At 43.3% G+C, this 23,075-nt stretch overlaps 1 protein-coding gene and 2 long non-coding RNA genes across 3 annotated transcripts in view; 1 reads left to right on the plus strand and 2 right to left on the minus strand.

The window, feature by feature from the left end:
- The first annotated feature begins 302 nt into the window (after nucleotides 1-302).
- LOC148428865 (mitogen-activated protein kinase kinase kinase 11) overlaps nucleotides 303-23,075 on the plus strand; it is a 22,998-nt gene continuing 225 nt past the window's right edge. Inside the window, exons 1-10 of the mRNA XM_088434683.1 lie at nucleotides 303-1,501; nucleotides 11,510-11,690; nucleotides 13,184-13,332; nucleotides 14,431-14,606; nucleotides 14,681-14,933; nucleotides 16,172-16,288; nucleotides 16,641-16,812; nucleotides 16,892-16,995; nucleotides 17,878-18,438; nucleotides 19,544-23,075. The exon at nucleotides 19,544-23,075 is cut by the window's right edge and continues 225 nt beyond it. Of these exons, the coding sequence (XP_088290809.1) occupies nucleotides 745-1,501; nucleotides 11,510-11,690; nucleotides 13,184-13,332; nucleotides 14,431-14,606; nucleotides 14,681-14,933; nucleotides 16,172-16,288; nucleotides 16,641-16,812; nucleotides 16,892-16,995; nucleotides 17,878-18,438; nucleotides 19,544-20,145 (3,072 nt within the window). The 5' untranslated portion in view covers nucleotides 303-744 and the 3' untranslated portion in view covers nucleotides 20,146-23,075. The remainder of the gene's footprint in view (nucleotides 1,502-11,509; nucleotides 11,691-13,183; nucleotides 13,333-14,430; nucleotides 14,607-14,680; nucleotides 14,934-16,171; nucleotides 16,289-16,640; nucleotides 16,813-16,891; nucleotides 16,996-17,877; nucleotides 18,439-19,543) is intronic.
- Nucleotides 663-8,426, minus strand: LOC148428866 (uncharacterized). Its single transcript, XR_015867927.1, has 3 exons — nucleotides 7,928-8,426; nucleotides 885-4,545; nucleotides 663-797 (listed from the first exon to the last, which is right to left on the minus strand). It is a non-coding gene; the product is annotated as an uncharacterized LOC148428866 (long non-coding RNA).
- LOC148428867 (uncharacterized) overlaps nucleotides 14,513-23,075 on the minus strand; it is a 15,606-nt gene continuing 7,043 nt past the window's right edge. Inside the window, exons 2-3 of the long non-coding RNA XR_015867928.1 lie at nucleotides 14,676-14,824; nucleotides 14,513-14,588 (exon numbers count right to left, since the gene is read on the minus strand). This is a non-coding gene — a long non-coding RNA (uncharacterized LOC148428867). The remainder of the gene's footprint in view (nucleotides 14,589-14,675; nucleotides 14,825-23,075) is intronic.

The raw sequence follows: 23,075 nt of genomic DNA on the forward strand, positions 1-23,075 counted from the left end.
CTTTGAGGAACTTTAGTCTTTAATCATTGCAGCCTCCAATAGTAAGTTTCGACACTACCTAACGGCTAAAAATTCTGAAAAGCAGATCTCCTAGTCCAGTGAGGAAGCCATGCCGAACCTTTGTCAGATCCTCAATGTTTTTTTGTCATTTTGAAGACCTTAAACAGTCCAATGCGCAAGCTTTGGAGATCCATCGGGAGCTTGCTATTATACGTTCCTTAAATAGCAACATTAAAATCTCTTTATTGGCTAAAGATAGTGGGGAAAAAAAGACCTTGAAGTCAGAAACCTTTGATGAACCTCTGTCAGCTTCTTGTCTTTTCAAGCTTTCAATAGCTGCATTCAGCTGGTGCCAAGCAAAGGAGCTAATGCTCTCATTATGAGTGTGTGAAATACAGGCTGCTGATTACATGACATTATATTGTGCTCTAACCATGTGTTGGGAAACCACACAGCGCATGACTTGAGACTGCACGGCACCGAATTTGCGAATGACCCCAATTCCCACCATCCTAACCTGGCCCCAGAAGATGCCGCGCACGTTCGCTTCCTGTCTGGTCGAATTAGCTCAAGCGCTGTTTATTTACGAGTCCATCCTCCCTCTTGAACATTTCACTCATCCCTGATGAACCAACAAAACGGACGGGAAAGGGAGCGAGGCGTGATAAAGTACTCCTCTGTACTTTATTTTCAAACCCTCGAGGTGCAGAGTCCGATCCAGTCAAAAAAAGCGTCGGAGGCTCCATGGAGCCACTGAAGAACATATTCAGCCGAGGCCCGTTGTCCAACTGGAAGAACTTGGAACAATCGCAAAAAGGCAACTTCACAAACCCCGTGTGGACGGCCCTGTTTGACTATGAGGCGTCTTGTAAAGACGAGCTCACCTTGCGGAAGGGCGACCTGGTGGAGGTCCTCTCTCTGGACTCCGAGATCTCCGGGGATGAAGGGTGGTGGGCGGGCAAGGTCAACAACAAGGTGGGCATCTTCCCCTCCAACTATGGCTCCTTCAAGCCCAGCGGATATGGGAAGCTCCCGGGCAGCGCCGTGGTCAACGACCTGGGCCCCGCCATGGTGGGAGAGTTCGAACCCGCCGTGGTGAATTTCCGCGAGCTCAGCCTCCACGAGGTGATCGGGGTGGGAGGCTTCGGGAAGGTGTACCGCGGTATGTGGCGCGGCGCGCTGGTGGCGGTGAAGGCCGCCCGCCAGGACCCGGATGAGGACATCAGCGTGACGGCGCAGAACGTCCGGCAGGAGGCGCGGCTCTTCGCCATGCTTACTCACCCCAACATCATCGCCCTGAAAGGCGTTTGCCTGCAGGAGCCCAACCTGTGCCTCATCATGGAGTACGCTTCGGGTGGGCCCCTGAGCCGGGCGCTGGCGGGTCGCCGCATCCCGCCTCACGTCCTCGTCAACTGGGCCGTGCAAATCGCTCGCGGGATGCTGTACCTTCACAGCGAGGCCATCGTCCCGGTCATCCACCGAGACCTCAAGTCCAACAATAGTAAGTTCCTCGATCGTGGGTAGCCTTGATAATGTTCGGGGACAGCTTCAAAATCAAAACGTTCTGGTTGAATATAAGGAAATAATCTGGGGAAAAAAAGCATACGTATTACACACAGGTTACAAAAGAATTGTCCATATGGTTTAAATACAAATTTTTGCCAACCCGGTAAAAATGGATGTTTGACGTACATAGCCGTCAGTGGCAGTGAATGTGATAAAGATGAAAACGCACGCTATTCAATTCAACTGAACTGTCCTTAGACTTCGATTCATGACCTTTAGAATCACTGTTCTACAAAATGCTCAATTGACCACAAAGGCCAGAAAAGATCTCTATGCAACTAGCGATTATTTAAAAAATGGATCCATTTGCTTATTATTTTTTGATTAATCAATGAATCGGATGAAAAAGGCAACATTTTAGATCATCGCTTTTCCTGAAATACAGGACATCCGGTGCAGAAAATAAACAAATGAATCATGATGCACTCATTGTTAATTCACCTCAAGCTTCTTTAGAATCAAACATTAGTTTGATTCAGCACAAACTAAAGATAACGCTAACTGCTTTCAAGGAGGACAAGAGAAATCAGAAAACATTTGCTGTTGAGAAGCTGCAATTTTCAGCATTTGGACTTTTTGATAAAAAGGGCATCTGAACAATTGATTATCAAAAAATAATTGATTATTTTGACAATCAATCCAGTGGTTCCCCCAATGCGTTGCGCATTCTGCACCACATCATTTCTTATTTTTTGGTCTTGTATATTATATGTATCTGATATACTGTATATTGTTGTCACTTTTGTGCCATGTGGTATAGATGGAATAAGCACAGTGGAGTCTTGTAAATGAAGTGTCTTGATGGTTCCTTGTTCGACTTTACAAGGCTGTACTTGGCACAAAGACGACCTTTTTTTAAAGGTCCGCCACAAGGCTGGTGCTTCAGTCGAGTCTGTTGACTCAAGTGCGGTTGCTAATGTAGCTTGCTTTTAGGTCAATATCCGCATCCAGCATTGACAGCGAATTTACGGCAGCTAACGCTAAACACTGAGCTGCGAACCAGGACCCGGATATTTGGTAGCGGGTCTCAAAGGTAAACTGAAGGAAAACAAAAAAATAATAATGAGATTATGTTTGCCGTTGAGGCAGTCGGCCTCTTTATACCGGGCTGTAGTACTGGAGTCCAGACATGATTTAAGACTTGTCTTAGACTTAGTCATTGGACTCACAAAATACATTTATTGTCGAGTCCAGCTTTGTTTTTATGTCCTTCTTCAAGAGAAACTTGAACAAGTTGGTCAGATTAGCAAACTAAAATAGGGTTAGTATTGGTATCAGGTCGATACCTGGCCGTATTTCAAAGTAGCGATACTCGCCATGGAAACCGGTACCGGTATCGGACGCTCTCTTGTAGCTGTTTTACAATCAGGAAAGAAAAAATTACAAATTAAAAAAATAGTTTCATGCACCTTCTGTGTTTTTTTTTTTTTTGAGGGGATATGTTGTGTATTAAAAGTGCTAGTGGTATCAGTATTTGGTATCGGTTATTCCTATTAATCTCAGTCTGGAAAAAGTGGTATCGGACGTCCATACAAATAGCCTTCTGATTGGTTATTGGGCTGCGTGCGTCATAGCATGCAGTCTTTTTCTTTCAGTCATGTCGGCCAGCTGCGTGTTCATAAAACTTGGTAGTAGCAACCATCAAGAATTAGCATTAACTCTTGATCTCATCTTGACTGGTACTCGGACCTTTGTGAATCACTCTTGGCTTGACCTCAATAAAGGTGGCCTTGTTGAATATATTTTTTGTTTTTGAATTTAAAACCTTCTAAACAAGATGACCCAAAAGTCTTTAGATTACGGTTATTTGAATTCTAACGGTTCTGCATGAACTATAGCATAGGACATCCCTCACTAACATTTATGAAAAGACGTTACCCATCATCTTTCATAAATTTTCAAGCGACTACTTGAAAATGTTTCATGCCAGAAACTCGAACCTTTATTTCAGTAACAAAATAATACAAAACAGTTCATAAAACCAAAAAAAAAATACAATCTTAACAAAACAGTGGTGGTTGTCTCCCATTAGACCAGAATGGTGGGACTAGAATTAAAAAAATATTTGTTTTGTTTTCTGGCCCGTCAAAATATTTCTTTGTTGGTCGCGTCCGGTTTACGGGATCCGAGCATGGATCCCCAAAAAGGTAGGCCGATGCCCCTCGACACCAGCAGGCACCGCGAAGTTCGCAAATATGTGTTGTTGATAGGACCAAACACCACGCCTTAGTTTTTCAGCAAAAATACCCGACTGGGCCTGAAATCCAATTGGACTTTGATGCAGGAAATTGAAGCCGCAGACGCATCGCTAATAAAGCGAGCCGGCCCGTTAACGGAGGCACCTGAGCATAACAACAAGCCCCCCTTTGTTATTATCATTCCTGCCAGGCTGCATACAGTCACTCAGCTCTGCGATGGTATCTGTGCTGCTGCAAAATCAGCCCCACCCCCAACGCCCGCTATACATTCTATGTTGAAACCATCTCAAAACAAAGATTACGACTGGCTAAGGGTGTAGAAATTGGAGATATATAAACCGAGTCCGCTTTAGGGAGACCTCCAGGTCCAGCAAGAGTTCTCGTGGCGTATACGCCAGCACAGTCCCTTTTTGTGTGCTCACCAGATCCTATCGCTTTACCCCTGTTTTTCTTTTTTCTTATTTTTCTTATTTATTTTTTTATCCCCCACTTCCAGGCCTGCCCTTACATGTCTGCGCGGCGACTGGCCTCCTATGACACTGAGCAATATCCTGTTGTCGTGCCGCAGCGGGTGGCTTATTTCCTAAGACCGGCCGTTTAGCAAGACGAGTTGTTGTCGCACAATAACCGAAATAAAATGAAAGTGAAGAAAATAGAGCGAGCTGCACGGAATATAGACGATTACGCCATCAGTTCCCTAAGAGGAGTTCTTCTTTTCTGCCGTTGCCATTTTGTGGTGAACTCGTGCATGTCGTGGACCAGAATGCATTGCGGCAACCACCTGCACACATTAAAAAAAAAAAAACTTTGAAATAAAACCTTAGTTTTATTAGTTTTACAATAAGATTTTTTTTGGCCCCACTAGTCTAAACATTCTTAATATTATTGTGTTTGTGGAGTATGAATTAAGCAGTAAAATCCACCTGTTTTTCTCCATCTCAGGGGCAGCCATTCTGCCTCACATTTGGTAATGACCAATCATGGTTTAGCTTGTAAATGTCACATGACCAAACCCAGCGAACAGGTGAGTCATGATTGGCCGTTACCTAAGCAACTGTGATATTGTTTTCAGTCGACACGATTGACAAAACGGCCTTAGATGGATAAAAACGGGTGATTTTTTTTTTTGCAATCTTAATCAGAATGCATTGTTTAGACAAGACACATCAAAGAAAAAAAATATATATATTTTTTCCTTCTTTTCTTTACTCTAACATGACAGGAGGCTGCCATTTTTGGACTGACTGCTTTCGCACATGACATATTCTGCTGCCCACATTGCTTTTGTCATCAATTAATGTCCTAGCTGTGATACTTAAGTTTCTTAAACAAGTGTCAGCATTTGAAACGTAATGCTAATTTTGACCTTTTGATGTCTTGGAATTTTGGCCTACCTGAATAATTTGTTTGGATTTTTGACTGATACTGATCCAATCAAAGGAGCAAGTTTGAAGAAATGTTGACAGCCTAGATAGTCTCATTTTTTGTGATCTACTTAAGTGTGTTTTGGTTATTTGGACTTTTAGTACACACACATATATATAGTACATAGATAGTAAGCTAGCAAGTGTTTCTGTTCAAAGCACTATCTTTATGAGCCAGCAATGCATTATGGGTCTTTTTTTGTTATTCCTGAATAATAACCTCGCCAATGTCTACTTTGTTGATCAGATGAGGCGTGTTTTAGGTGTCTTTGTCTTTTCTGACTGATAGTTTGAAATTTGTGGTTAGCAAATCGTGGTTTCAGTCCATACAAGGCCCTATCGGTATTCTATGCGTGCGTATACTGGCTTTCCCCAAGTCAGTGTTTTCCTATCTTCTTCTGAGAGTGGACGTCAGGGCAGCGTAGCAAACAGTCAAATTTTATTTTAAGCCTGACTTAGATTAAATTGCATGTTTGTTTCCACTGCCGGCCACTCCACTTTCTAAATGACATGTTATTTGCCCGGTTTGGACAAAAGAGAGACTTGCGAAATCTATGAAATGTATACATTGACCTGTATTCTTTAGAATAATTTGGACAATTATTTAACAATAGCAAATAAGAGAGGAGCCGCCTTTGTTGACTCGGTTTCCTTTTTTAGATCCAAACATCCGGTGTTGAATCCAAGTCGCCGCTCCCAAACCTGTGCAAGGTGCACATGTGCCAAGTCAGCACATTTCTGAACCTGCGCGACACGCGTTAACCTCGGTAACCCCCCCCCGAAACGGTTGCTATATTTCAGGAAGAGTGAGATATCTTTGCAAAACCGTCTTTGTAACCCGGAATAGCTCATCGCTACATGCCGTAAAAGTGTGGCGGTAAATATGCCAAGCTTAGCACTTGGAACTCAATGACCTCTGGTTTTTCTCTTCAGGAAGAAGTCCGTTAGATTTGTGGGATCAACAGGTCTTTTTTTGTTATTGTTGTTTTTGGTATGTTTTTTTTTTTTCTCTCTTGTTCTGCGATTGGGCATTCTTGAGCCATGCCTCCACCAGTATGTTTTCATTTACCAGATGCAAACTCCACATAAGTTGTGTTTGTGCGGTTTCTGTTTTTGTAGTGTTTGCATGTGCACGCGTTAATATTTAATCGCGTCGATTTCTAGGGCAGGGAGGTGAATCTCAACACTGTTACGCAGGGGCCATTTTGGTGTGGTCCCTTTAGTGAGAAAGAACTAGTTATTGTTATGTGTTTTGTTTTATTTATTTTTTTAAATTTCCTGTTAGTTGGTGTAGGGAGTTGTTTGTTCCCATGGATCGTGTCCAACACAAAATGGATGAAATGTCACCCAATTGGATGTTTGTCTGCTTCATCATGCTCCACTCAGCTGACTCGTGATGGCTGCATTGTGCGTGCCTTGTTGAAGCGCAACTCCTTTGTAATATGGACATTTACAGTACATAATTGGAGTTTCACTTATTGGTTAAAGTGTCAGCATTTTACATTTTTAAAGTCTATAAACCCACTCATGAAAATAATGTCAACACATTTAAGTGTAGGGCCGGGCATTAAATCAAATTAATTTCATCATCGGTACATCATCAGTTTCAATTTCAGGATTTTGAAAATAAGTCCTCGAGGGCCGGTATCCTGCATGTTTTCCAATTTTCTTTCCCCCAACACACCTAATTTGAACGATTAGCTCATTGGCAAGCGCCGTAGGAGCTTAAAAATGATCCTAATCGTTTGAATCACCCGTGTTTGAGAGAGAAGGTTTGAAAACACGCTAGATACCGGCCCTTGAGGACTGGAGTTTGACACCTGTGAGATGTCATATTCAGTCAACAGTAGGTGAAAAATGTGGTTTTAAAATGTACTTATTGGACATAAAGAATAATCAAATCAAATCAACAATACTTGTTGCTGGGCAGCCTTGTTCTAAAATGGAATTCATAATACTGTTCCTCAAAATCTTTGACAGTTTTTTTTTTCTTTCCTCTTTTTTTAATGTTTGGGATATATGAAATCAGGGCTGTAATGAGTCAAGAGTAATTTGAGTAGCCCCGTTTTAAAATTTTTTACACAAATGTCTTAGCACACTTTTATTTTGAAGTTGTTCCTGGCAGCGTGTCATGGTGCAACAACTTGACTAGTCTTTCTGCTGCAACTGTTCCTCGCACGTTCAATCGTCAATTCAGGGTGCTAAGAAAGTATTAACTACGCTAATATTGACATTTTTGCCAGTGATTACTGGTGGCTCAAGCTCTGTTATGGTTAGCATAGATTACCCGCTAACTAGTAGCACTCGACTGCTCCAAATAATCTGCACACTTTAATGCTGATAGCCTAACACAGTTGCCATTCCTACTGATCACTTTTTACCAAACCACGCTGACTCAAATGTGCATATTTGTCTCTTGGGGAAAAAAAAGAAAGATTTGTCTAAAATCTCATGTTTCTAGAGAGGAAAGTTAGTCTTCTGTGCAGTATAAAATTTAGTAAAAAAAAAAAGTTGATCATCAAACTTTATAATAATTGGTCATCCGTAATTGAGTCAAAATGTGTTATTTGGTCTTCTGTCTTCAGTGTTCATAATTGTACGTAGAAAAATACTTTTTTTATTTTCCTTTTTCAACTTGAGTTTGCTCATTTACGTGCAGTCCCGATCACAAGACAGCTCCCAAGCAAAGGAGGAAAAGAAAAGGAGCCTTTTCTTTGCGGGGCTCAGCGGCCATCTCACCTTTTGGCTCCTTCTTCCTAATGTTTAGTTCCATGGCACTTCCTTTCCTGCCCGAGAGATACCGGTGTCTCTTCCAAGAGGTTTCGAAAGGTCACAATTATACGTCTGTAAACAACCGAGGAGTAGCTGAAGAGTACCATGTTGTGTGCGCGTTGCCCTTTTGCTTCTTCAGATGTGGCGCAAAGGCAAACAAGATTGCTCAAAAGGGACTTTCCTGTTTTGGATTTTGTCCTGTTGTTTGGACGCTTCGCAGTCGTAGATTTGGACGCCGGCGCAGGGAGAGAGACGTCGCATTTTGACACAGGGACTTGTTAATAAGTGACCATTTTAAAGGCACCCTCGGCCCGGATCATTTGCGCATAGAATCATTAATCGGAGAGTAGCCTTCCTCCAGAATTTTACCACCTTCATCATGGACAATCATCTCCAGTTCCATGATAGGTTTTTGTATCACTGACGTGAAATTGGACCGTTTCCTGATAGATGTTGGGAATCGGGGGTCTAAATCACCTGCGGTCTTCCATCTTGTAGAATTGAGCGGCGTTGGCTCCGCCTCGCTGGTCGGCCCGGTCAGAGGTTGCCAGGCTGTCTGTCAGCCCGTGGCCTCGTCCCTCGGGGGGGGGGGGACAAAGCTCCCGTTCTTCCCGGGGAAAGCCCCCGCCCTGGCGGAATGCTCCACTCGCCTACGGGTGTGAGGCGACAAGGGGAGGGGCGGAGCCGAGTGGCGGGGTGGGAAAGGGAGGGGTCATCCGAGAGGCGTTAAAAGCACACGGGATTGGTATAATTGCTTTTGGCCGTTATATGAATCGCAGCGTAAAAAGCCAGCCGTTTCCTCTTGAATATGTGAGACCAGGCCAGAGCAGTGACTCTTTGGTAAAATAGCTACTGTATGTATACGGTATAAGTCCCCTTCAAAAGTATTGAAATGCCAAGATCTTGTCCATATTTGTTTTTTTTTTTAGAGATGATAGGTGCCACTTTTTCCTGACTGATGCAGCTTGAGTACTCAACCTGCGAGTAGTTACAAACAGACATTTGAAAGAATGACCAATTTTTTACAATATTAAAATGTAATAAAATCAAGAGCAAAAATGTTTTATTTAAGTTCTATTTTGTAAAAGTGTTCAAAGAGACTGCCAACTCAGGTCACGATACTTTAAAATAAGAACAAGTATCAGTATTACAGAATAATTGGCTGATTAACCCAAACTAACTACAAGCAGTGGCCCAAAACAATTGGCAAAATAGCCTGATTCTTTGAACTTTTTTTAACCTGATTTGAACTTTTTATGTACTTTATATGTACTCTCTGAAGCCTAAACCATTTCCAGCACCTGTATACAAGTAACATTGGTGTCAATATTTATTAACCATAAAGCCATATAACCTTGTAGCCTTAAATATATATCATTTGCGGATAAGCATATTCTGCAGAGAAAACAAAGCAAATCCTAATTAAAACCAATAATTAGGTAAGCAAAGCAAGGAAGCTGTGCTCAGAAATTCAGAAATGTGTGTATGTGTATATGTGTATATATATATATATATATATATATATATATATATATATATACAGTATATAAAGCATGAATGTGACACCCATTTATTAGTAGCACATACATATATGACAGGAATTCTTTTCATTATAATTATATTTTAATGAGCATCTATTTGCTGTTGACCCCCTCAAGGAATATGCATGTAATAGGCCCGTGACTAGTGATAATCTGCATATAGTTTACACCTATTGAAAAGCATTGAGAGGAATGAAGTGCTAATTTATTCATTTTTTAATCATTAATCAATAATCTGTATTTTTTTTTTTTTTTTTTGCCATAAATCATCATCGGACCACCCAATAAAATTCATGAGCATCGTTTCAACACATGTTTGGCTCCTGTTAGCGTTGTACTCAACTTTCTCAAAATGACACTCTGACCCTATTGATGTCAGAGTTCCCTGAAAGCATCCTCTCATATCACAGATGTTACAGTTGAATCACACATTGTATTGTGTTATGAAATGTAGCGTATTTGAGAACTAGAGCAAAGCTTTTACGGCCTGCAGAATTGCCTAACTGCGTCGATTCTGTTGAGTCAGTCCGATAACTGACACACACTCGCTTGTGTTCCGCGCGACAACAAACAATACCAAACACGCTCCCGTTGCCACGGAGAGTTTTGTTTAGGCCCACGTCGTCGCTTCTGCTTCTCTATCAGGCCATCGAGCGTGCTGTCTGGGCAAGACGCGTCAGGTTGGAGTGTCGGGATCTGTTCGGCGGCGGGGGGGGGGGGGGGGGTGCTGCCATGCCCACCCTGGAGTCACGAATGCACACTTAAGCTTGAATTTTGCCCCAGTTAGCTTGGGACCGGCTAAAGGCTGACCCATGGGTGCCCCGCGCCTTGACTCAGGAAGCAGAAGAAGGAATGCGTGCCGAGGTTGCTCAATGTCATTTGGTTGCGCCGGTGGCGTGCCTGTGTTTGGAAGTCCGCATCGCTCCTAACCCCTTAAAACACACCGCGCATCCAGAGCGGACAACAAAAGCTCTTGTGATGCATTCCTTTGTGACGTCAAAAGCTGGGCCTCCGGGCGACGGGCCGCGGCACAGGATGTCGCACAGAGAGGCTGAGAATCGCTCGCGACCGGCACGCCAAAATAGGGCTGGGCCAGAAAAATGACATCTTCAAATATATATTACCATAAAATCAGGCAATTATGAAACAGCAACTCAAAATAATTGTCCAAATCGCTGAAATATATATCTTTTTTTACCATGATGGACTCTAACCATTTACATCAATTTTGGTGTCATTGTTTATTACGATACTTTTATTACAATAACCTTTTCCTTTTCGTTTCCCAGAATGGATTGCATGGCGCAAATAATAAAGTCAATAAAAACATGACGTTTGTGTTCCTAGTTGTTCAACAAGAGTCATATTTTACACATTTTTGCTTAACCCATTCACTCACAACGACATATTTTGACATGTCTTTCAAAAGACTTGGGCATTAAATCAAAGGCAATTTATTTATTTATTTCAAAGAAAAAACTATATAAGGACCCTCCTTTGCTCTAATACAGTATTTTGGGGCTAAAAATCTGTAAATTAGTTCCTGAGATGGGATGTCAGGACTCTGTAAAGACATATAAATATGTCTTTGGGATTGAATGAGTTGATTTCTTTTGCGCTATGTGTTTCATGTTTTGTTTTGTTTTTTTAAACAAACTAATTTTAGGTCTTGTGTAGTGACATCCAGGTCAATTCTTTGCACAACTTCCTTGTATAGCTCACTTAGTCCTTGCGTGTCAAACTGAAGATTTGCTTTGTTTTGTATGACAGATTGGGCCAATACAAGGTTATGGCTTTGATTTATGTGTAATAAATAAGGACACGAGTGTTACTTGTATATGACTTCAGTGGATGATTCAGAGTACATAAAGGTAAAACATTAAAAGAAACAGCAAATATCAGCCATTTGGCTGAATATTTTTGCCAATGTTAAAAAATAAAACAAATTGGTGGTGGTGGTGGTGGAAGGCTGTGAATGTTGTTAATCGTTTTGTTTCTCCGATTGCAGTCCTCCTGGCACAGCCCATCGAGAACGACTGCATGGAGGCTCTGACGCTTAAAATCACCGACTTTGGCTTGGCCAGGGAGTGGCACAAGACCACCAAGATGAGCACGGCGGGCACCTACGCCTGGATGGCCCCCGAGGTCATCAAGTCCTCCACCTTCTCCAAAGGCAGCGATGTGTGGAGGTGGGATTTTTTTGTTTCTTTTTCTTTTAGTCAGTTTGCCGTGCATCATTGACCTTTGATGACTGACTCTTGTGCACTGAGGGGTGAGAGGGGAAAGAGGAGTAATTTGATGATTGATGGCGGCCGTGTGATGATGACGCGTCTCTTCAGAGAGCAGCACTGTGCTTTGTTATGGGACATGTGGAGCGCACAGGCCCATTGTCTCTTGTATTGACCCAGAAGGAAGAACCACACCAGCCCTTTGTCTGCATGGGGATGTGTGTGTGCGCATGTTGAAATAGTAGAAGCATTCATTATGCTCATATATATATATATATATATATATATATATACTTAAAAGATAATTCTACTTCACATAGTCACCATACTAAACTGGATTGCATTTGTCACATTAACATCTTCCTGCTACTGTCCATGTCTCGAGTTAGAAGCGAAATGAGAGCGCAAAGAGGCAGGCTGGTTGCTCCTAAATTAAAGAGTCATCCGTCCTCCACTAGTCCTTCTCATCTGAGACGACGAGCGCAAAAGGGCGAGCCTCGGAGTTGCATCTCTGCGTGCTGGCATGGTGCACAAGTTGTAATTAAAGTGCAAAATAAGAAGGGGAAAAAAAAGGTTAGGGCCTGTACACTCCGCATTTAGTTATATCGCCACAGTGCTCGAACAAAAGATAATTGACAGTGTGGGAGATCCAAGTTCTGGGACTCTTCTTTGGACGCAAGGCTGGCGTGTGTGTGTGTGTGTGTGTGTGTGTGTGTGTGCAAAATTGTATCCCATTGCTTTGGTAACGCTACTGTACTGTGTTAAAAAAAAAAAAAAAAGAAGAAAAGATTCCATTTCAAATTCTTTCAAAGCAATTCCTCTCTCTTTTTTTGCTTCTACAAAATACAAAATGAAAACAGTCCAAAGGAGCAACCGCTACTTGAGCTTCCGTTACCGGTTGCCAGGCCACGCCCTTTTGAAGGCACCCGCCCAACGCATAAATAATATCATTTACAAGCCTCAAAATAAGTGCTTTCACATCGCTGTTTGCTTTGTAAATTTTGGACATTGCGCCTCATTTAAACACACAGGATCGCTCAACTGAGAATCGAGCGCCACGGTTGTAGATTGGCGTTCTCATGAAGGCTGGATGTTGAATTCACATTTGTGCACAGTGCATTTGCTGTCAAGCGTAAGAGAAGAGGAACCTACCTGGGTCATTAAGTCACACTTATGGGACAATTTGCCAACTAAGAGAGAAACAAGTCCTTGAGTAATGCGCGTTCCCCCCATGTATATTTGATGTGCATCGACATGCCCAGGGAAGCTCACAGTCTCAGTTTGTTGCCATCCCCAAAGACTTCAGAATCAGTTCTGCTGGTCCGGATAACCTGAACTGTATTCATTTGATTTTTTTGACCAGTCCAAATTTCGGCACACAATCGGTCAGTCAGAGGAATACAGTCAAATCTCCCAAAATAAAGTTTCTTATTGCCGCCTTGTTGCTTGCGCAGTTACGGGGTTCTGCTGTGGGAGCTGCTGACGGGAGAGGCGCCCTACAAAGGCATTGACGGGCTGGCTGTGGCGTACGGCGTGGCTGTCAACAAGCTAACACTGCCAATCCCTTCCACGTGTCCCGAACCCTTCGCTCAGCTCATGTCAGGTACGTACTGTCCTGATGGGGGGGATTTCGATCTGATCTCTTTGTAATGCCATAATTGTTATTACTACTTCAACATGTTAAATACAGTAACTCATTCAATCCCAAAGACACATTTTCATTTGTGTGTGTGTTTGTTTTATTTTCAAATACATTTTTAAGTGTTTGACTAAAATATGATCTAAAATGCTTTGTCAATTTAGAAGAATTCGTTCATTAATGAACTCGCTCAGTGCCACGTACGAGAATTCTCGTCTTTTAAAATTGTAATAATAATTTAAAAAATACAATTCTCATCAAATATTTTTTTTTTTATATAGGGTAACTGACACCCTTGACTAATGCTTACCTAATATAAGCCCATTGTAGTGATAACTGTGAACATTGGATGGCAGTGTTTCCACACTTATAACACAGCTATTATCTACTTGCAATTCAAAGTAAGGAATGGAAGTCAATCTTTCATATGTCAGCATCCATATTTACATAAACATAGCACACAATATTCGGCTGGCCCTGAAATAAGAGTGAAAATACTAAATATACTGGCCCTCTAGGGGTTTCCTTTTCCAAAAACTCTTGACACTAAGAGTTCATTAAGCACTAATCGATTAATTTAGGTAGTTAAGTTCTAAATGAATTAAGTACTGATATAATCAAGTACTTTATGTATACTTTCTTAAGTAATAGTTTACTGTAGATACTAAAGTAATTGATTATTTTAGTTCATTAATTCAGAACCATCCATTTCAGACATTCATTTAGCCAAACACTTGGAAAAAAATGAAAAAGATAAACAAATACTCCGGACTCCTAAAAATCATAAAAATGTCTTTGGGATTGAATGTTAAGCCTCACAGTTTGGAATGTTTCTATAATGGGCTTTACGCTAGAGCAGTGATTTTTAGAATTGGACAATTCCCAAACAACTGGCATGAGTGCACAAATCACATTTTCACGTCAGTAAATGAATCATTCGAGGACTTCCTTATTTCAGGCCCTGAAGGATTGAAAGAAAAGCTCAAAAAGAAGTGAAACCGGGCTGGAAGCCGGTGGATTTCCCTTCACGTTTTCCACTGACTGGTTTGCTTTGCGTCTCAGAGTGCTGGGACCAGGACCCGCATCGCAGACCCAACTTTGGCTCCATCCTGGCTCAACTGACTGCGCTGGAGCAGCAAGTGAAGGAGGAGATGCCGCAGGACTCCTTCCACTCGCTGCAGGACGACTGGAAGCTTGAGATCCAGGACATGTTTGATGAGCTGCGTGCCAAGGAAAAGGTAGGACTGAGGATTTTGATTTTCCTTCCTATTTTACTTGATTTCAGTTTAACGTTTAGGTTTTGTCACCTTAGGAGCTGCGTTGTCGCGAGGAGGAGCTGAAGCGCGCGGCGCTGGAGCAGAAGTCCCACGAGGAGTTCCTGCGGCAGCGCGAGCAGCAGCTGGCCCAGTGGGAGCAGGACGTTTTCGAGCGGGAACTCAGCCTCCTCATCTTGCACCTGAACCAGAACCAGAACCAGGAGAAACCCAACGTCAAGAAGCGCAAGGGCACCTTCAAGAAGCACAAACTCAAGAGCAAGAACGGCGAAAAGATCAGCATGCCCCAAGGTTTGTGCGTGGCTGCCCTGTTGACAGCGGAAGCGCAATTCAAAAAACCCAGATTATCCCTTTCGCTACCATTGGTGGCTATTGACGTTAAACATCCATTTTTTGCTGGGCCGACACTGAATACATTAAGTCATTCATTGCTCAGCTTAGTCAAAAATCTATTTTGACTCACCTTTATTGATTGTGGCCTTTTGGCATATACACACAGTTCGAAACTTGGTGGAACATGGGTGTGCACGACCGGGTATTTATAGCAAAATGAACTCAAGCTGCGTCGCAAGGAAAAGGAAAAACTGCTTCAGGCATATTCAACGTTACACTGGCGCACGATTCACTGACAGCTCACAATGTGGGAAATCTGAAACACATTTAACTTTACCCGCAACAAATATGTTACTTACATATATGAACACAAGAAAATTGGAATAATATCCAAATATGACAACCTATTCTGTTCTGCTACAGTTTTTACATTGTCGCAAAACTGTTAGTGCTTCCTAAACATGGTAACAATACCAGAATTTGACCCTAAAATTAAGGTTGCGTCCTATATACAGGTGTGTCCTATAATTTGGGGAGTTAATAAATATATATATATATATATATATATATATATATATATATATATATATATATATATATATATATATATATATATATATATATATATCTATATATATCTTTACAGGCTGAAACAGTGCATGTTTTGTTAAAAAGTGATCAGTAAGTACAGCAGCTGTGTCAGGCTGTGAGCATCAAATCATGCAGTCATTTGCGTCCATCACGCCAGCCTATATGGAGCACTCGAGTGCTACTACCGAGCAGCTAATTTATGCTACACGCCGCTATAATAGAGGCCGAGGAACATGTCAAATGAAGGACACAATGGACACAAAAGGACACTATGTAAGACACAATGAACTAGACGTCTTTTAAGATTCTTGGCCAAGAAAGGTGATTTTGATTCCGAAAGGGAGCCGACCACGCCTCGCCACTTCCTGTCCATGGCCGCATTGCCTGGCGTTTTATGTAGGTATCCCTCTCCCACTCCTTTCCTCTTTTTCCTCCTTGCATATTTGCACCTACAGCCTTTGTTATTCCATTTCCTCTCTCTGTTTTCCCGCGTCGCGTGCCCAGTACACTCCCAGCATAACAAACAGTGTTCAAGTATGAAACTTGGAAAAATAAAGAACGTTGGGGATGACGTTTAAGTTTTTTGTTTTTTTTTTCCCCCCCAGATTTCATCCACAAGATCACAGTGCAGGCATCCCCGGGCCTGGAGAAGAGGCGGAACTCTCCCGATTTGGGCTCAGGCTCCTCTCCGTCGTTCGGCCCGCGCTTCCGCGCAATCCAGCGTGAGTGGATGCTACTTTCGATTCCTGTTCTCAAAGCGTCGGACCTTTCCGTCAGTCCCCGTGCGTCTCCCTTGGTGTGGCCGCCCGCCTCGTCATTTCCTCCTTTTCCCAAATGCCCCGCCCGCCCTTCTCCTTCCACATCCTGTTGACCTCGCACAAGCTCTTTGTCAAAAGTCTGCCGTAAAGCAAATAATCTCTGACTTCCTGTGTGGATCGGCGCACCTCCTGGGTCGCCTGCCGCAGCTTTTGCATACACTAACATGATTGCCGCAGCAGAGGGAGCCGTCGAGTCGCGTTTTTCCCCGGGTCCGGTTGTTGCATTCGACATGACGCTCCTTCCTTTTGTCCGCAGTCAGTCCCAGTGACAACAGCAGGTCGTTTGGGCTGAGCCCGATGTGGCCCTTGGAGGCCCCGTCTCAAAAGCAGGCCAACGGCGAGCATAAGTTGAGCCCTCACTGGAGGCCTCAGAGTCCCAAAAGTCCCAAGAGCCCCAAAGTCCTGCGGCTCAGTCCTCAGGAGAGCAGGTACTACATTGCGCACGTTCCAAACCCGAGAAGATTTTACGGCTTTTATTCACACCTTCATGTTTCTTCGCATGACCAGCTTGTCGATGAGAGCCAAGCTGTTGCTGTCGCACTGCGGTGAGAACGGAGAAGCTGCGGACGACTTTGAGGAGTACACGCCCACCCCTCCACTGGCTCACAATGGTAAACTGGCCACATACCGCGCATTTCTCTGAGTTCAACGCGACCTCGCTTAAAAGTTGCCCCCCCCCGATTCAGAGATGATTTGCTGATCATCTTACTTGGGATGTTCTTGTGGAAAGTTGCCCTTCGCTTTTTCTCCCCTACTTGCCGACATCCATTCCGGCTTGTTCAAGTGCACGTAAAAGTCAAAGTCCGCCGAAAAAATTATCCACGCATTGTTGACAACAATGAGGCGATTAGGCGAAGCTCGGCAGAAGTGCATTTTGCATTGTTCTTTGCACACGCTCTGAAATGGATGTATACATATCGAATTAGAGATATAAATAATCATTTGAATTAAGCCTTTGCATTCAAATTAATGTTATTTAAACACAGAAATCGCTGTTTTGAGATATCGCACTTGAAAGAAAAAGATTTTCTCACAAATGTCTTATTGTGAATTGAACCTCTAATTTGAGACATGCTTTGTTTTTCTGAAATAAATAAACGTTCAACACTGCCTGCAGTTGGCTAGTGACCAAAGTCAATTGTTTTTAGTCGAGCCCGAACGAATTGCATTTGTATTTTTTGAGCCCGATGACGATTTTTGGCAATAAAAAAAAATACAGATTCCAGCCAATGAATTGAAAAATGTAGTTCCTACGTATTAAAAAAGCATTTGTTACCTCCTAATTTCAGTGGGTGTCCATTGTAAGCAGATTTTCACCTAGTCCTAGTTTTCTACCTAGTCCTCTATATTCTCTGTACCACTGTGAATATTTTCTTTTAAATAACTAAATGTTGACAGATGCATTGCATGGAGTATTTTACAAATTCCATAAACACACGTGGTCCTCTTTTTTTGCGTTTGAATGACTCAATGTGGACATGCGTCTTTGGCAGGCTCCCCGGTGAAAGACAGCCTGCGACTTCCTCTTCACCAAGGAGACTCTGGCAGCGAAGAAGGGGGCTCTTCCCCGGCGGGCTCCCCCAGGCCGGACAGGGCTCCGCTCGGCCTGATTAAGAGCACCCACCGCGCTCTGCTGGGCAGCGGCTCCCTCCTGGCTTCCGTGGGCCTGGGCCGATGCTTGGACGTCTCCCCGAAAGTGCCCCCTCGAACTCATCCTCCGTCCCTTGAGGAGTGCGCCGCCTCTTTTTCGGAGAGCTCGCCCAGCAAGTCCTCCGTCGGGGAACCCCCCGTGGTGGACGACCTCATCAGCTTCTCCGCTCCCGAGCCGCTTCCCAAGCCGCTTTTGGATTTAGCCCTGCGGTGTCAAGAACTGAAGCCGCTGCCCGTCACGCCGCCCGGCACGGGACGCGAGCGCGCCGCGCGGACGGACAGCGCTCCGGGAGAGCGCGACCCGGCCTTCGTCTCGGCCAACGGGGACACGGCTTCCGAGGGCTCGGAGCACAGGGGCGACAGGAGGAGGAGGTCCAGTCCGGGCCTGCGAGGCTCCCAGCTCGGTGGGTAAACGCCTTTCACAAGACTTCCGGATGATATGGCAACATCAACTTGAAAGATGAACGTGATCGGCACGTGTCGGAGGCTTGAAACCTTTGAGAATTTTTCAAAGTTGACAACTTCCCTAAACACATTTATCAAAGGTGTTCTGCTCTTTTTTTATCAGCGCACCTTTTGGTGGTGGCCTCACATGTCGTGAAAACCGCAACTATCAAATATTTTGCTTTTCAAATATCAGGTTGAAAATGAATAATTGGGTGTTTGGATAAAAATGAAAGTTATTAGTTGAGTAGACAGGACAAAACATTTGCACTTCGTGTGAAACGCTTAAATGTTTCGTGTTTAGGTATTGAGTTCAACTTAAAATGCTGAGCAGCGGAAGATTTTGCGCTTTAGAAGATTTAGTGAGATTTTCAACAAATATCTTCCTCGTTGGTTTGTGAAAGAAAGTGATGTCAAAAGCACAGAGGAGATTTTTCCTGGCTAAAACCAAAAGCACATCTGAATAACCCTGTTTTGTTAAAAAGTGATCAGTAGGCACGGAAACTGTCACTTGTGACATTTACGTCTATTAAACTGCCTTTAAAAAATAATCTGACCTCTTTCGCCAGCTGACATGGGCCATTTGAGTGCTGCTAGCCGCTAATCCCGTGTTTTAAAATCTTGAATTAACATACATAGCAATTGACAACGATGATGATTCAAAAGTTATTCAGTAAGTTTGATTGATATGGAACTCGGCCTCGTCGGTTAGCTCAGTGCTTCTCAATTCTATTTTGCTAAGCCCCCCTAGGAAAGAGAAAACCTTGCACGCCCCCGACTCTCCACGCCCACTATAAATAATCTTATTATCTATAAAAATTGTACGAGTATACCCTATCACTATCCTTTTTAACACTAACAAAACAAAAAATCGATATAAATCAACGTTCAACAGCTGTTCTTATTTAACAGCATTTATACAGGTTACAGGTTAGTCTAAAACTGAAAAAAAGGGGGGGACCCGAAATACCAAAAAAATAATAAATAAAGATGCCGATCCTTTTTTTATTGCAGTTACACTTAACGCGGGAACTAAACTCGCAAAATTCTTTGTGTCCTTTCCAGTCCTGGACCTGCCCCTGTGCCAAGACACGCAGGACTCTGACGAAAAGCCCCCCGCTCCCGACTCGCTCCACCCCAACGCCGCCCTTCGGAGCCCCAAAACCTGCCGCCTGGAGGTAAACGTCATCCCGCGTCCCCGCCCCTCGCCCATACGGCCCCGCATCGACGCCTGGAGTTTCATCTCGGCGGGCGGCGCCGCTTCGGGCGGCGGCCGTAACGCGAGCCGCTCGGACAGCGCCCCCCTGGGCTACCGGCCCTCCCCCACCAACCCCTTCACCAACTACGACCCCTTCCCTTCGCCCGCTTTCGACCCCTTTGCCCTCAGGGCCGACCCGTCGGGCGCCTCGGACAAAACGTCGCCCTTCGACCCCTTCTCCGCGCCTTTCCCCACCTCGCGTTCGGCGCCGTGCTCCGCCAACGGCTCGCCCACGCTGCCGTCGTTCCGCATCGCGCCGCTCAACCCGGCCGACTCGCCTCTCATCGACCTGGGCTGGGCGGCGTGCGGCAAGACCCAGGACGGAACCAAAGAGCGAGTCCGCCCCCGAAGGACTCTGGGGCTCAAACCCTTCAAGTCTCCCACTCAACTCCGAGATGACCGCTTCTAAAAAAAATCAGCGTTTCTCAAGTCGCACTTCACGTTCCCCTGCTAGTCCGGGCCGGATTTTGACATCAGCTTTGTACGGGGCCTCAGAGTTGACATGGAGAAAAAAAAATATCAAGGTCTCATTTCATTGGGGAAAAAAAACAAAACGCAAGCAATAGTGGACACGGAATGCATTTTGACACATTTTTCATTTTTAAACAGTAAACCGGTTGAATTGGTTGCTTTATTGAAGAGTCATGAATACTTTCACAATTTATTGTGAAATAAAATGAAATGAATATATTTTTTTATTAATAACCCAATATTCTGTCCTTCCTAGATATTACAATGGCTTTTATCTTGGTAGACAAACTGCGCACTATCAACAGCGGCCAGAGGCGGCCCCAAAAAACAAACAAAATCAGCTCCAAAACATCCAAATGATTTCACGGACTCCCTGCAGACAGGCCACGAACCCCCACATTAACAACCACTGATAGAAAATCACAAGTGCATTATGAAGCTTCATTTTCCCCATCTGTAGTGTTTCGTGTCACTCCAATGGAAAAACTCTGCGCGTAACTGCTCACCCCTCCCTTCTCTGCTCACTGACAAGGAGAGGATTGGACCTAATTACCTTCAAAGATGCGACTTGTTTACTCAAGTTTGCAAATGGACAAAATTGTGTGACGCCACAGCAGCTCACAAATAAGTACTTCATTTCATACAATCAGCATTTTGGATGCCAAACTGTGGCCAAAACTGGATTTTTTTTTTTTTTTTCCCCATGTCATTTCCGGGAGCTCCATAAATTCGGAAACCCAAAAGCCAGCGAAACACGTTCACGGTTTTGTGGACCGACTTCTTCTCCCTCTACCTCTGTTGCAGACTGACAGGACGTCAGCGGTCGTTTTGGAGCGCTTGTTTTGCAGGGATCGGTTTAGCTCAAAGCAACCTTTGGCGCTTCACAGAAAAGCGCGTTATGTCGAGCAGAAAAAAAAAAAAAAAAAAAAAGGGCCAGACAAAAAAGGATGACCCGTGCATTCCACTCTGGAAGGAGATAACATCTCGCTCACATTCCAGCACAACTGCAGGGATTCACCCCCCCCCCCCCCCCCCCCTCGGAAAAAAAAAATACGCCAAAGAATGCCACTGTAGCAATACAAAAAATCCAATTGGATCCCCCGCATGACTCGCCAGCATTCCGACTTCTTTTTCAAGCAACAGATGAGATGTTTGTCACATGACCAGCAAGTCCCAATCAGATTGACTTTATTTGTGTCAACGGAGCACAATGGCCGACTCTGTTGGACCGGACACGTTCACACGTTTGCTTTATCATTTGTCACGTTACCAACACCGCCCTCAAATAAACTTCAGCTCTCCCGTTTGGCTTTTTCCTGGCATTTGACCTCAACTTCCCGAAGGTTGGCTGCGATTCGGAACGATCGATTAATCGACGAGTAATCGATGATCAAATCAATTGACAACTTTTTTACTCAACGAGTTTTTCGAAATTGTCCAAATTTCCGCCTCTTGACAGTAATTATTCTCTGATTTCTGTTTATTTGATAAAAGCAGATTGATTATCTTTTGTTTTTAATCAAAATACATTTGCCAACGTCAGCTGTTTACTTTCCGAAACGATGACTGCAATCACTTAAGTTCCCAAAAATTTGGCCAGCACCATCTGAGGGATTTGTTATGTTTAATTGTTTTTATTTTTCACTAAATAATAGTGAAAATTAATGTGATATTTTTATTTTCTTTTTTGCAATACACTTTAACTCATTTAATGACTGGGACATATTTTCATGTTTTTTGAGAGTCTGGACTTTCAATCCCAGATACTTAAGTATTAAAACGATAATTGAGGACATGAATTTCTTGACATTCAAGATGCATGAAATTCTTATTCTGTTCACTTCTCCAAGCAGACTACGTTCCACAATTGAGCAAATCATAAAGCAGGCAATAAAAGAAGAAAAACATAATTCAGTATTAAATCACTACCGAAGTATTTGGGATTGAATGACCGGATTTAAAATACGTGAAAATACATCCCTGGCATTGAATGAGTTAACGTGAGATGACATTTCTATCCGATTATTCATTTAATCTCGGATATAATCGGTAGAATGATGGATTTTTAAATCGTTCAATACCGACATAAATAATTCCTTCTTTTTTAGTTGTCGCTGATTGGTACTTGCTGGTCATGTGACTTTACTTGCACGCAATCGCTTCAGCCTGACAGCTTTTTTTTTTTTTTTTTTATTCATTACGGTCAATTCCTCAAATTAATCTCGTGATGAGCGTCATGAAAAGTCTACTAGAACATCTGAACTTTGTTTTCCTCATACTGAGGTTTAAGGACCCCTGATGGCTTTTATAGTGTTTTTTTTTTTTTTAATCGTTTGATGGTGAAAGTGTCAAAGCTTGGAACTGCGAAGGTGGCATTTGAAATGGTCGCATTTAGCATAGGAGTTTTGTTGAGGATATTTTTTCGCAGACGAAAGGGATGATATTTTTCCCAAAAATAAAAGACATCGTGTGAAGCAATGTGAACATGTGGAAAAGACTTTTCAGGCGCTTGCGTTGGGAGGGATGAAAAGAGAGGCAGTTTTGCAGGTTGCAAAATGGCGTTGGGGGCGGGGCGTGGGGATATTTATGAACGGCTTCGGAAGTCACACACTGGATGAAAACGTTCGGACACAGTCTCCATCAGGACGACGTCAACGTCGGACAACGTGTTCCACTGGACTATTTAAACCTTCCTTATGGGTGCTCCAAATTTTCACATCTCCGTGACAATCTTTCCAATTATGAATATTTGTATGATTTTTTTGTTTTTTTTGTGGCCCCAATTCAGTCTTAAAATGTTTGATGTTCCATTTATGTCAGTTTTTATTGTATTTTTACAGTTCGGATGTATTTTGTTTGCGGGATCAC

This window comes from Hippichthys cyanospilos, chromosome 1 (genome assembly GCF_059441005.1).
Source record: "Hippichthys cyanospilos isolate Australia breed blue-spotted pipefish chromosome 1, RoL_Hcya_1.0, whole genome shotgun sequence".
Lineage (NCBI taxonomy): Eukaryota > Metazoa > Chordata > Actinopteri > Syngnathiformes > Syngnathidae > Hippichthys > Hippichthys cyanospilos.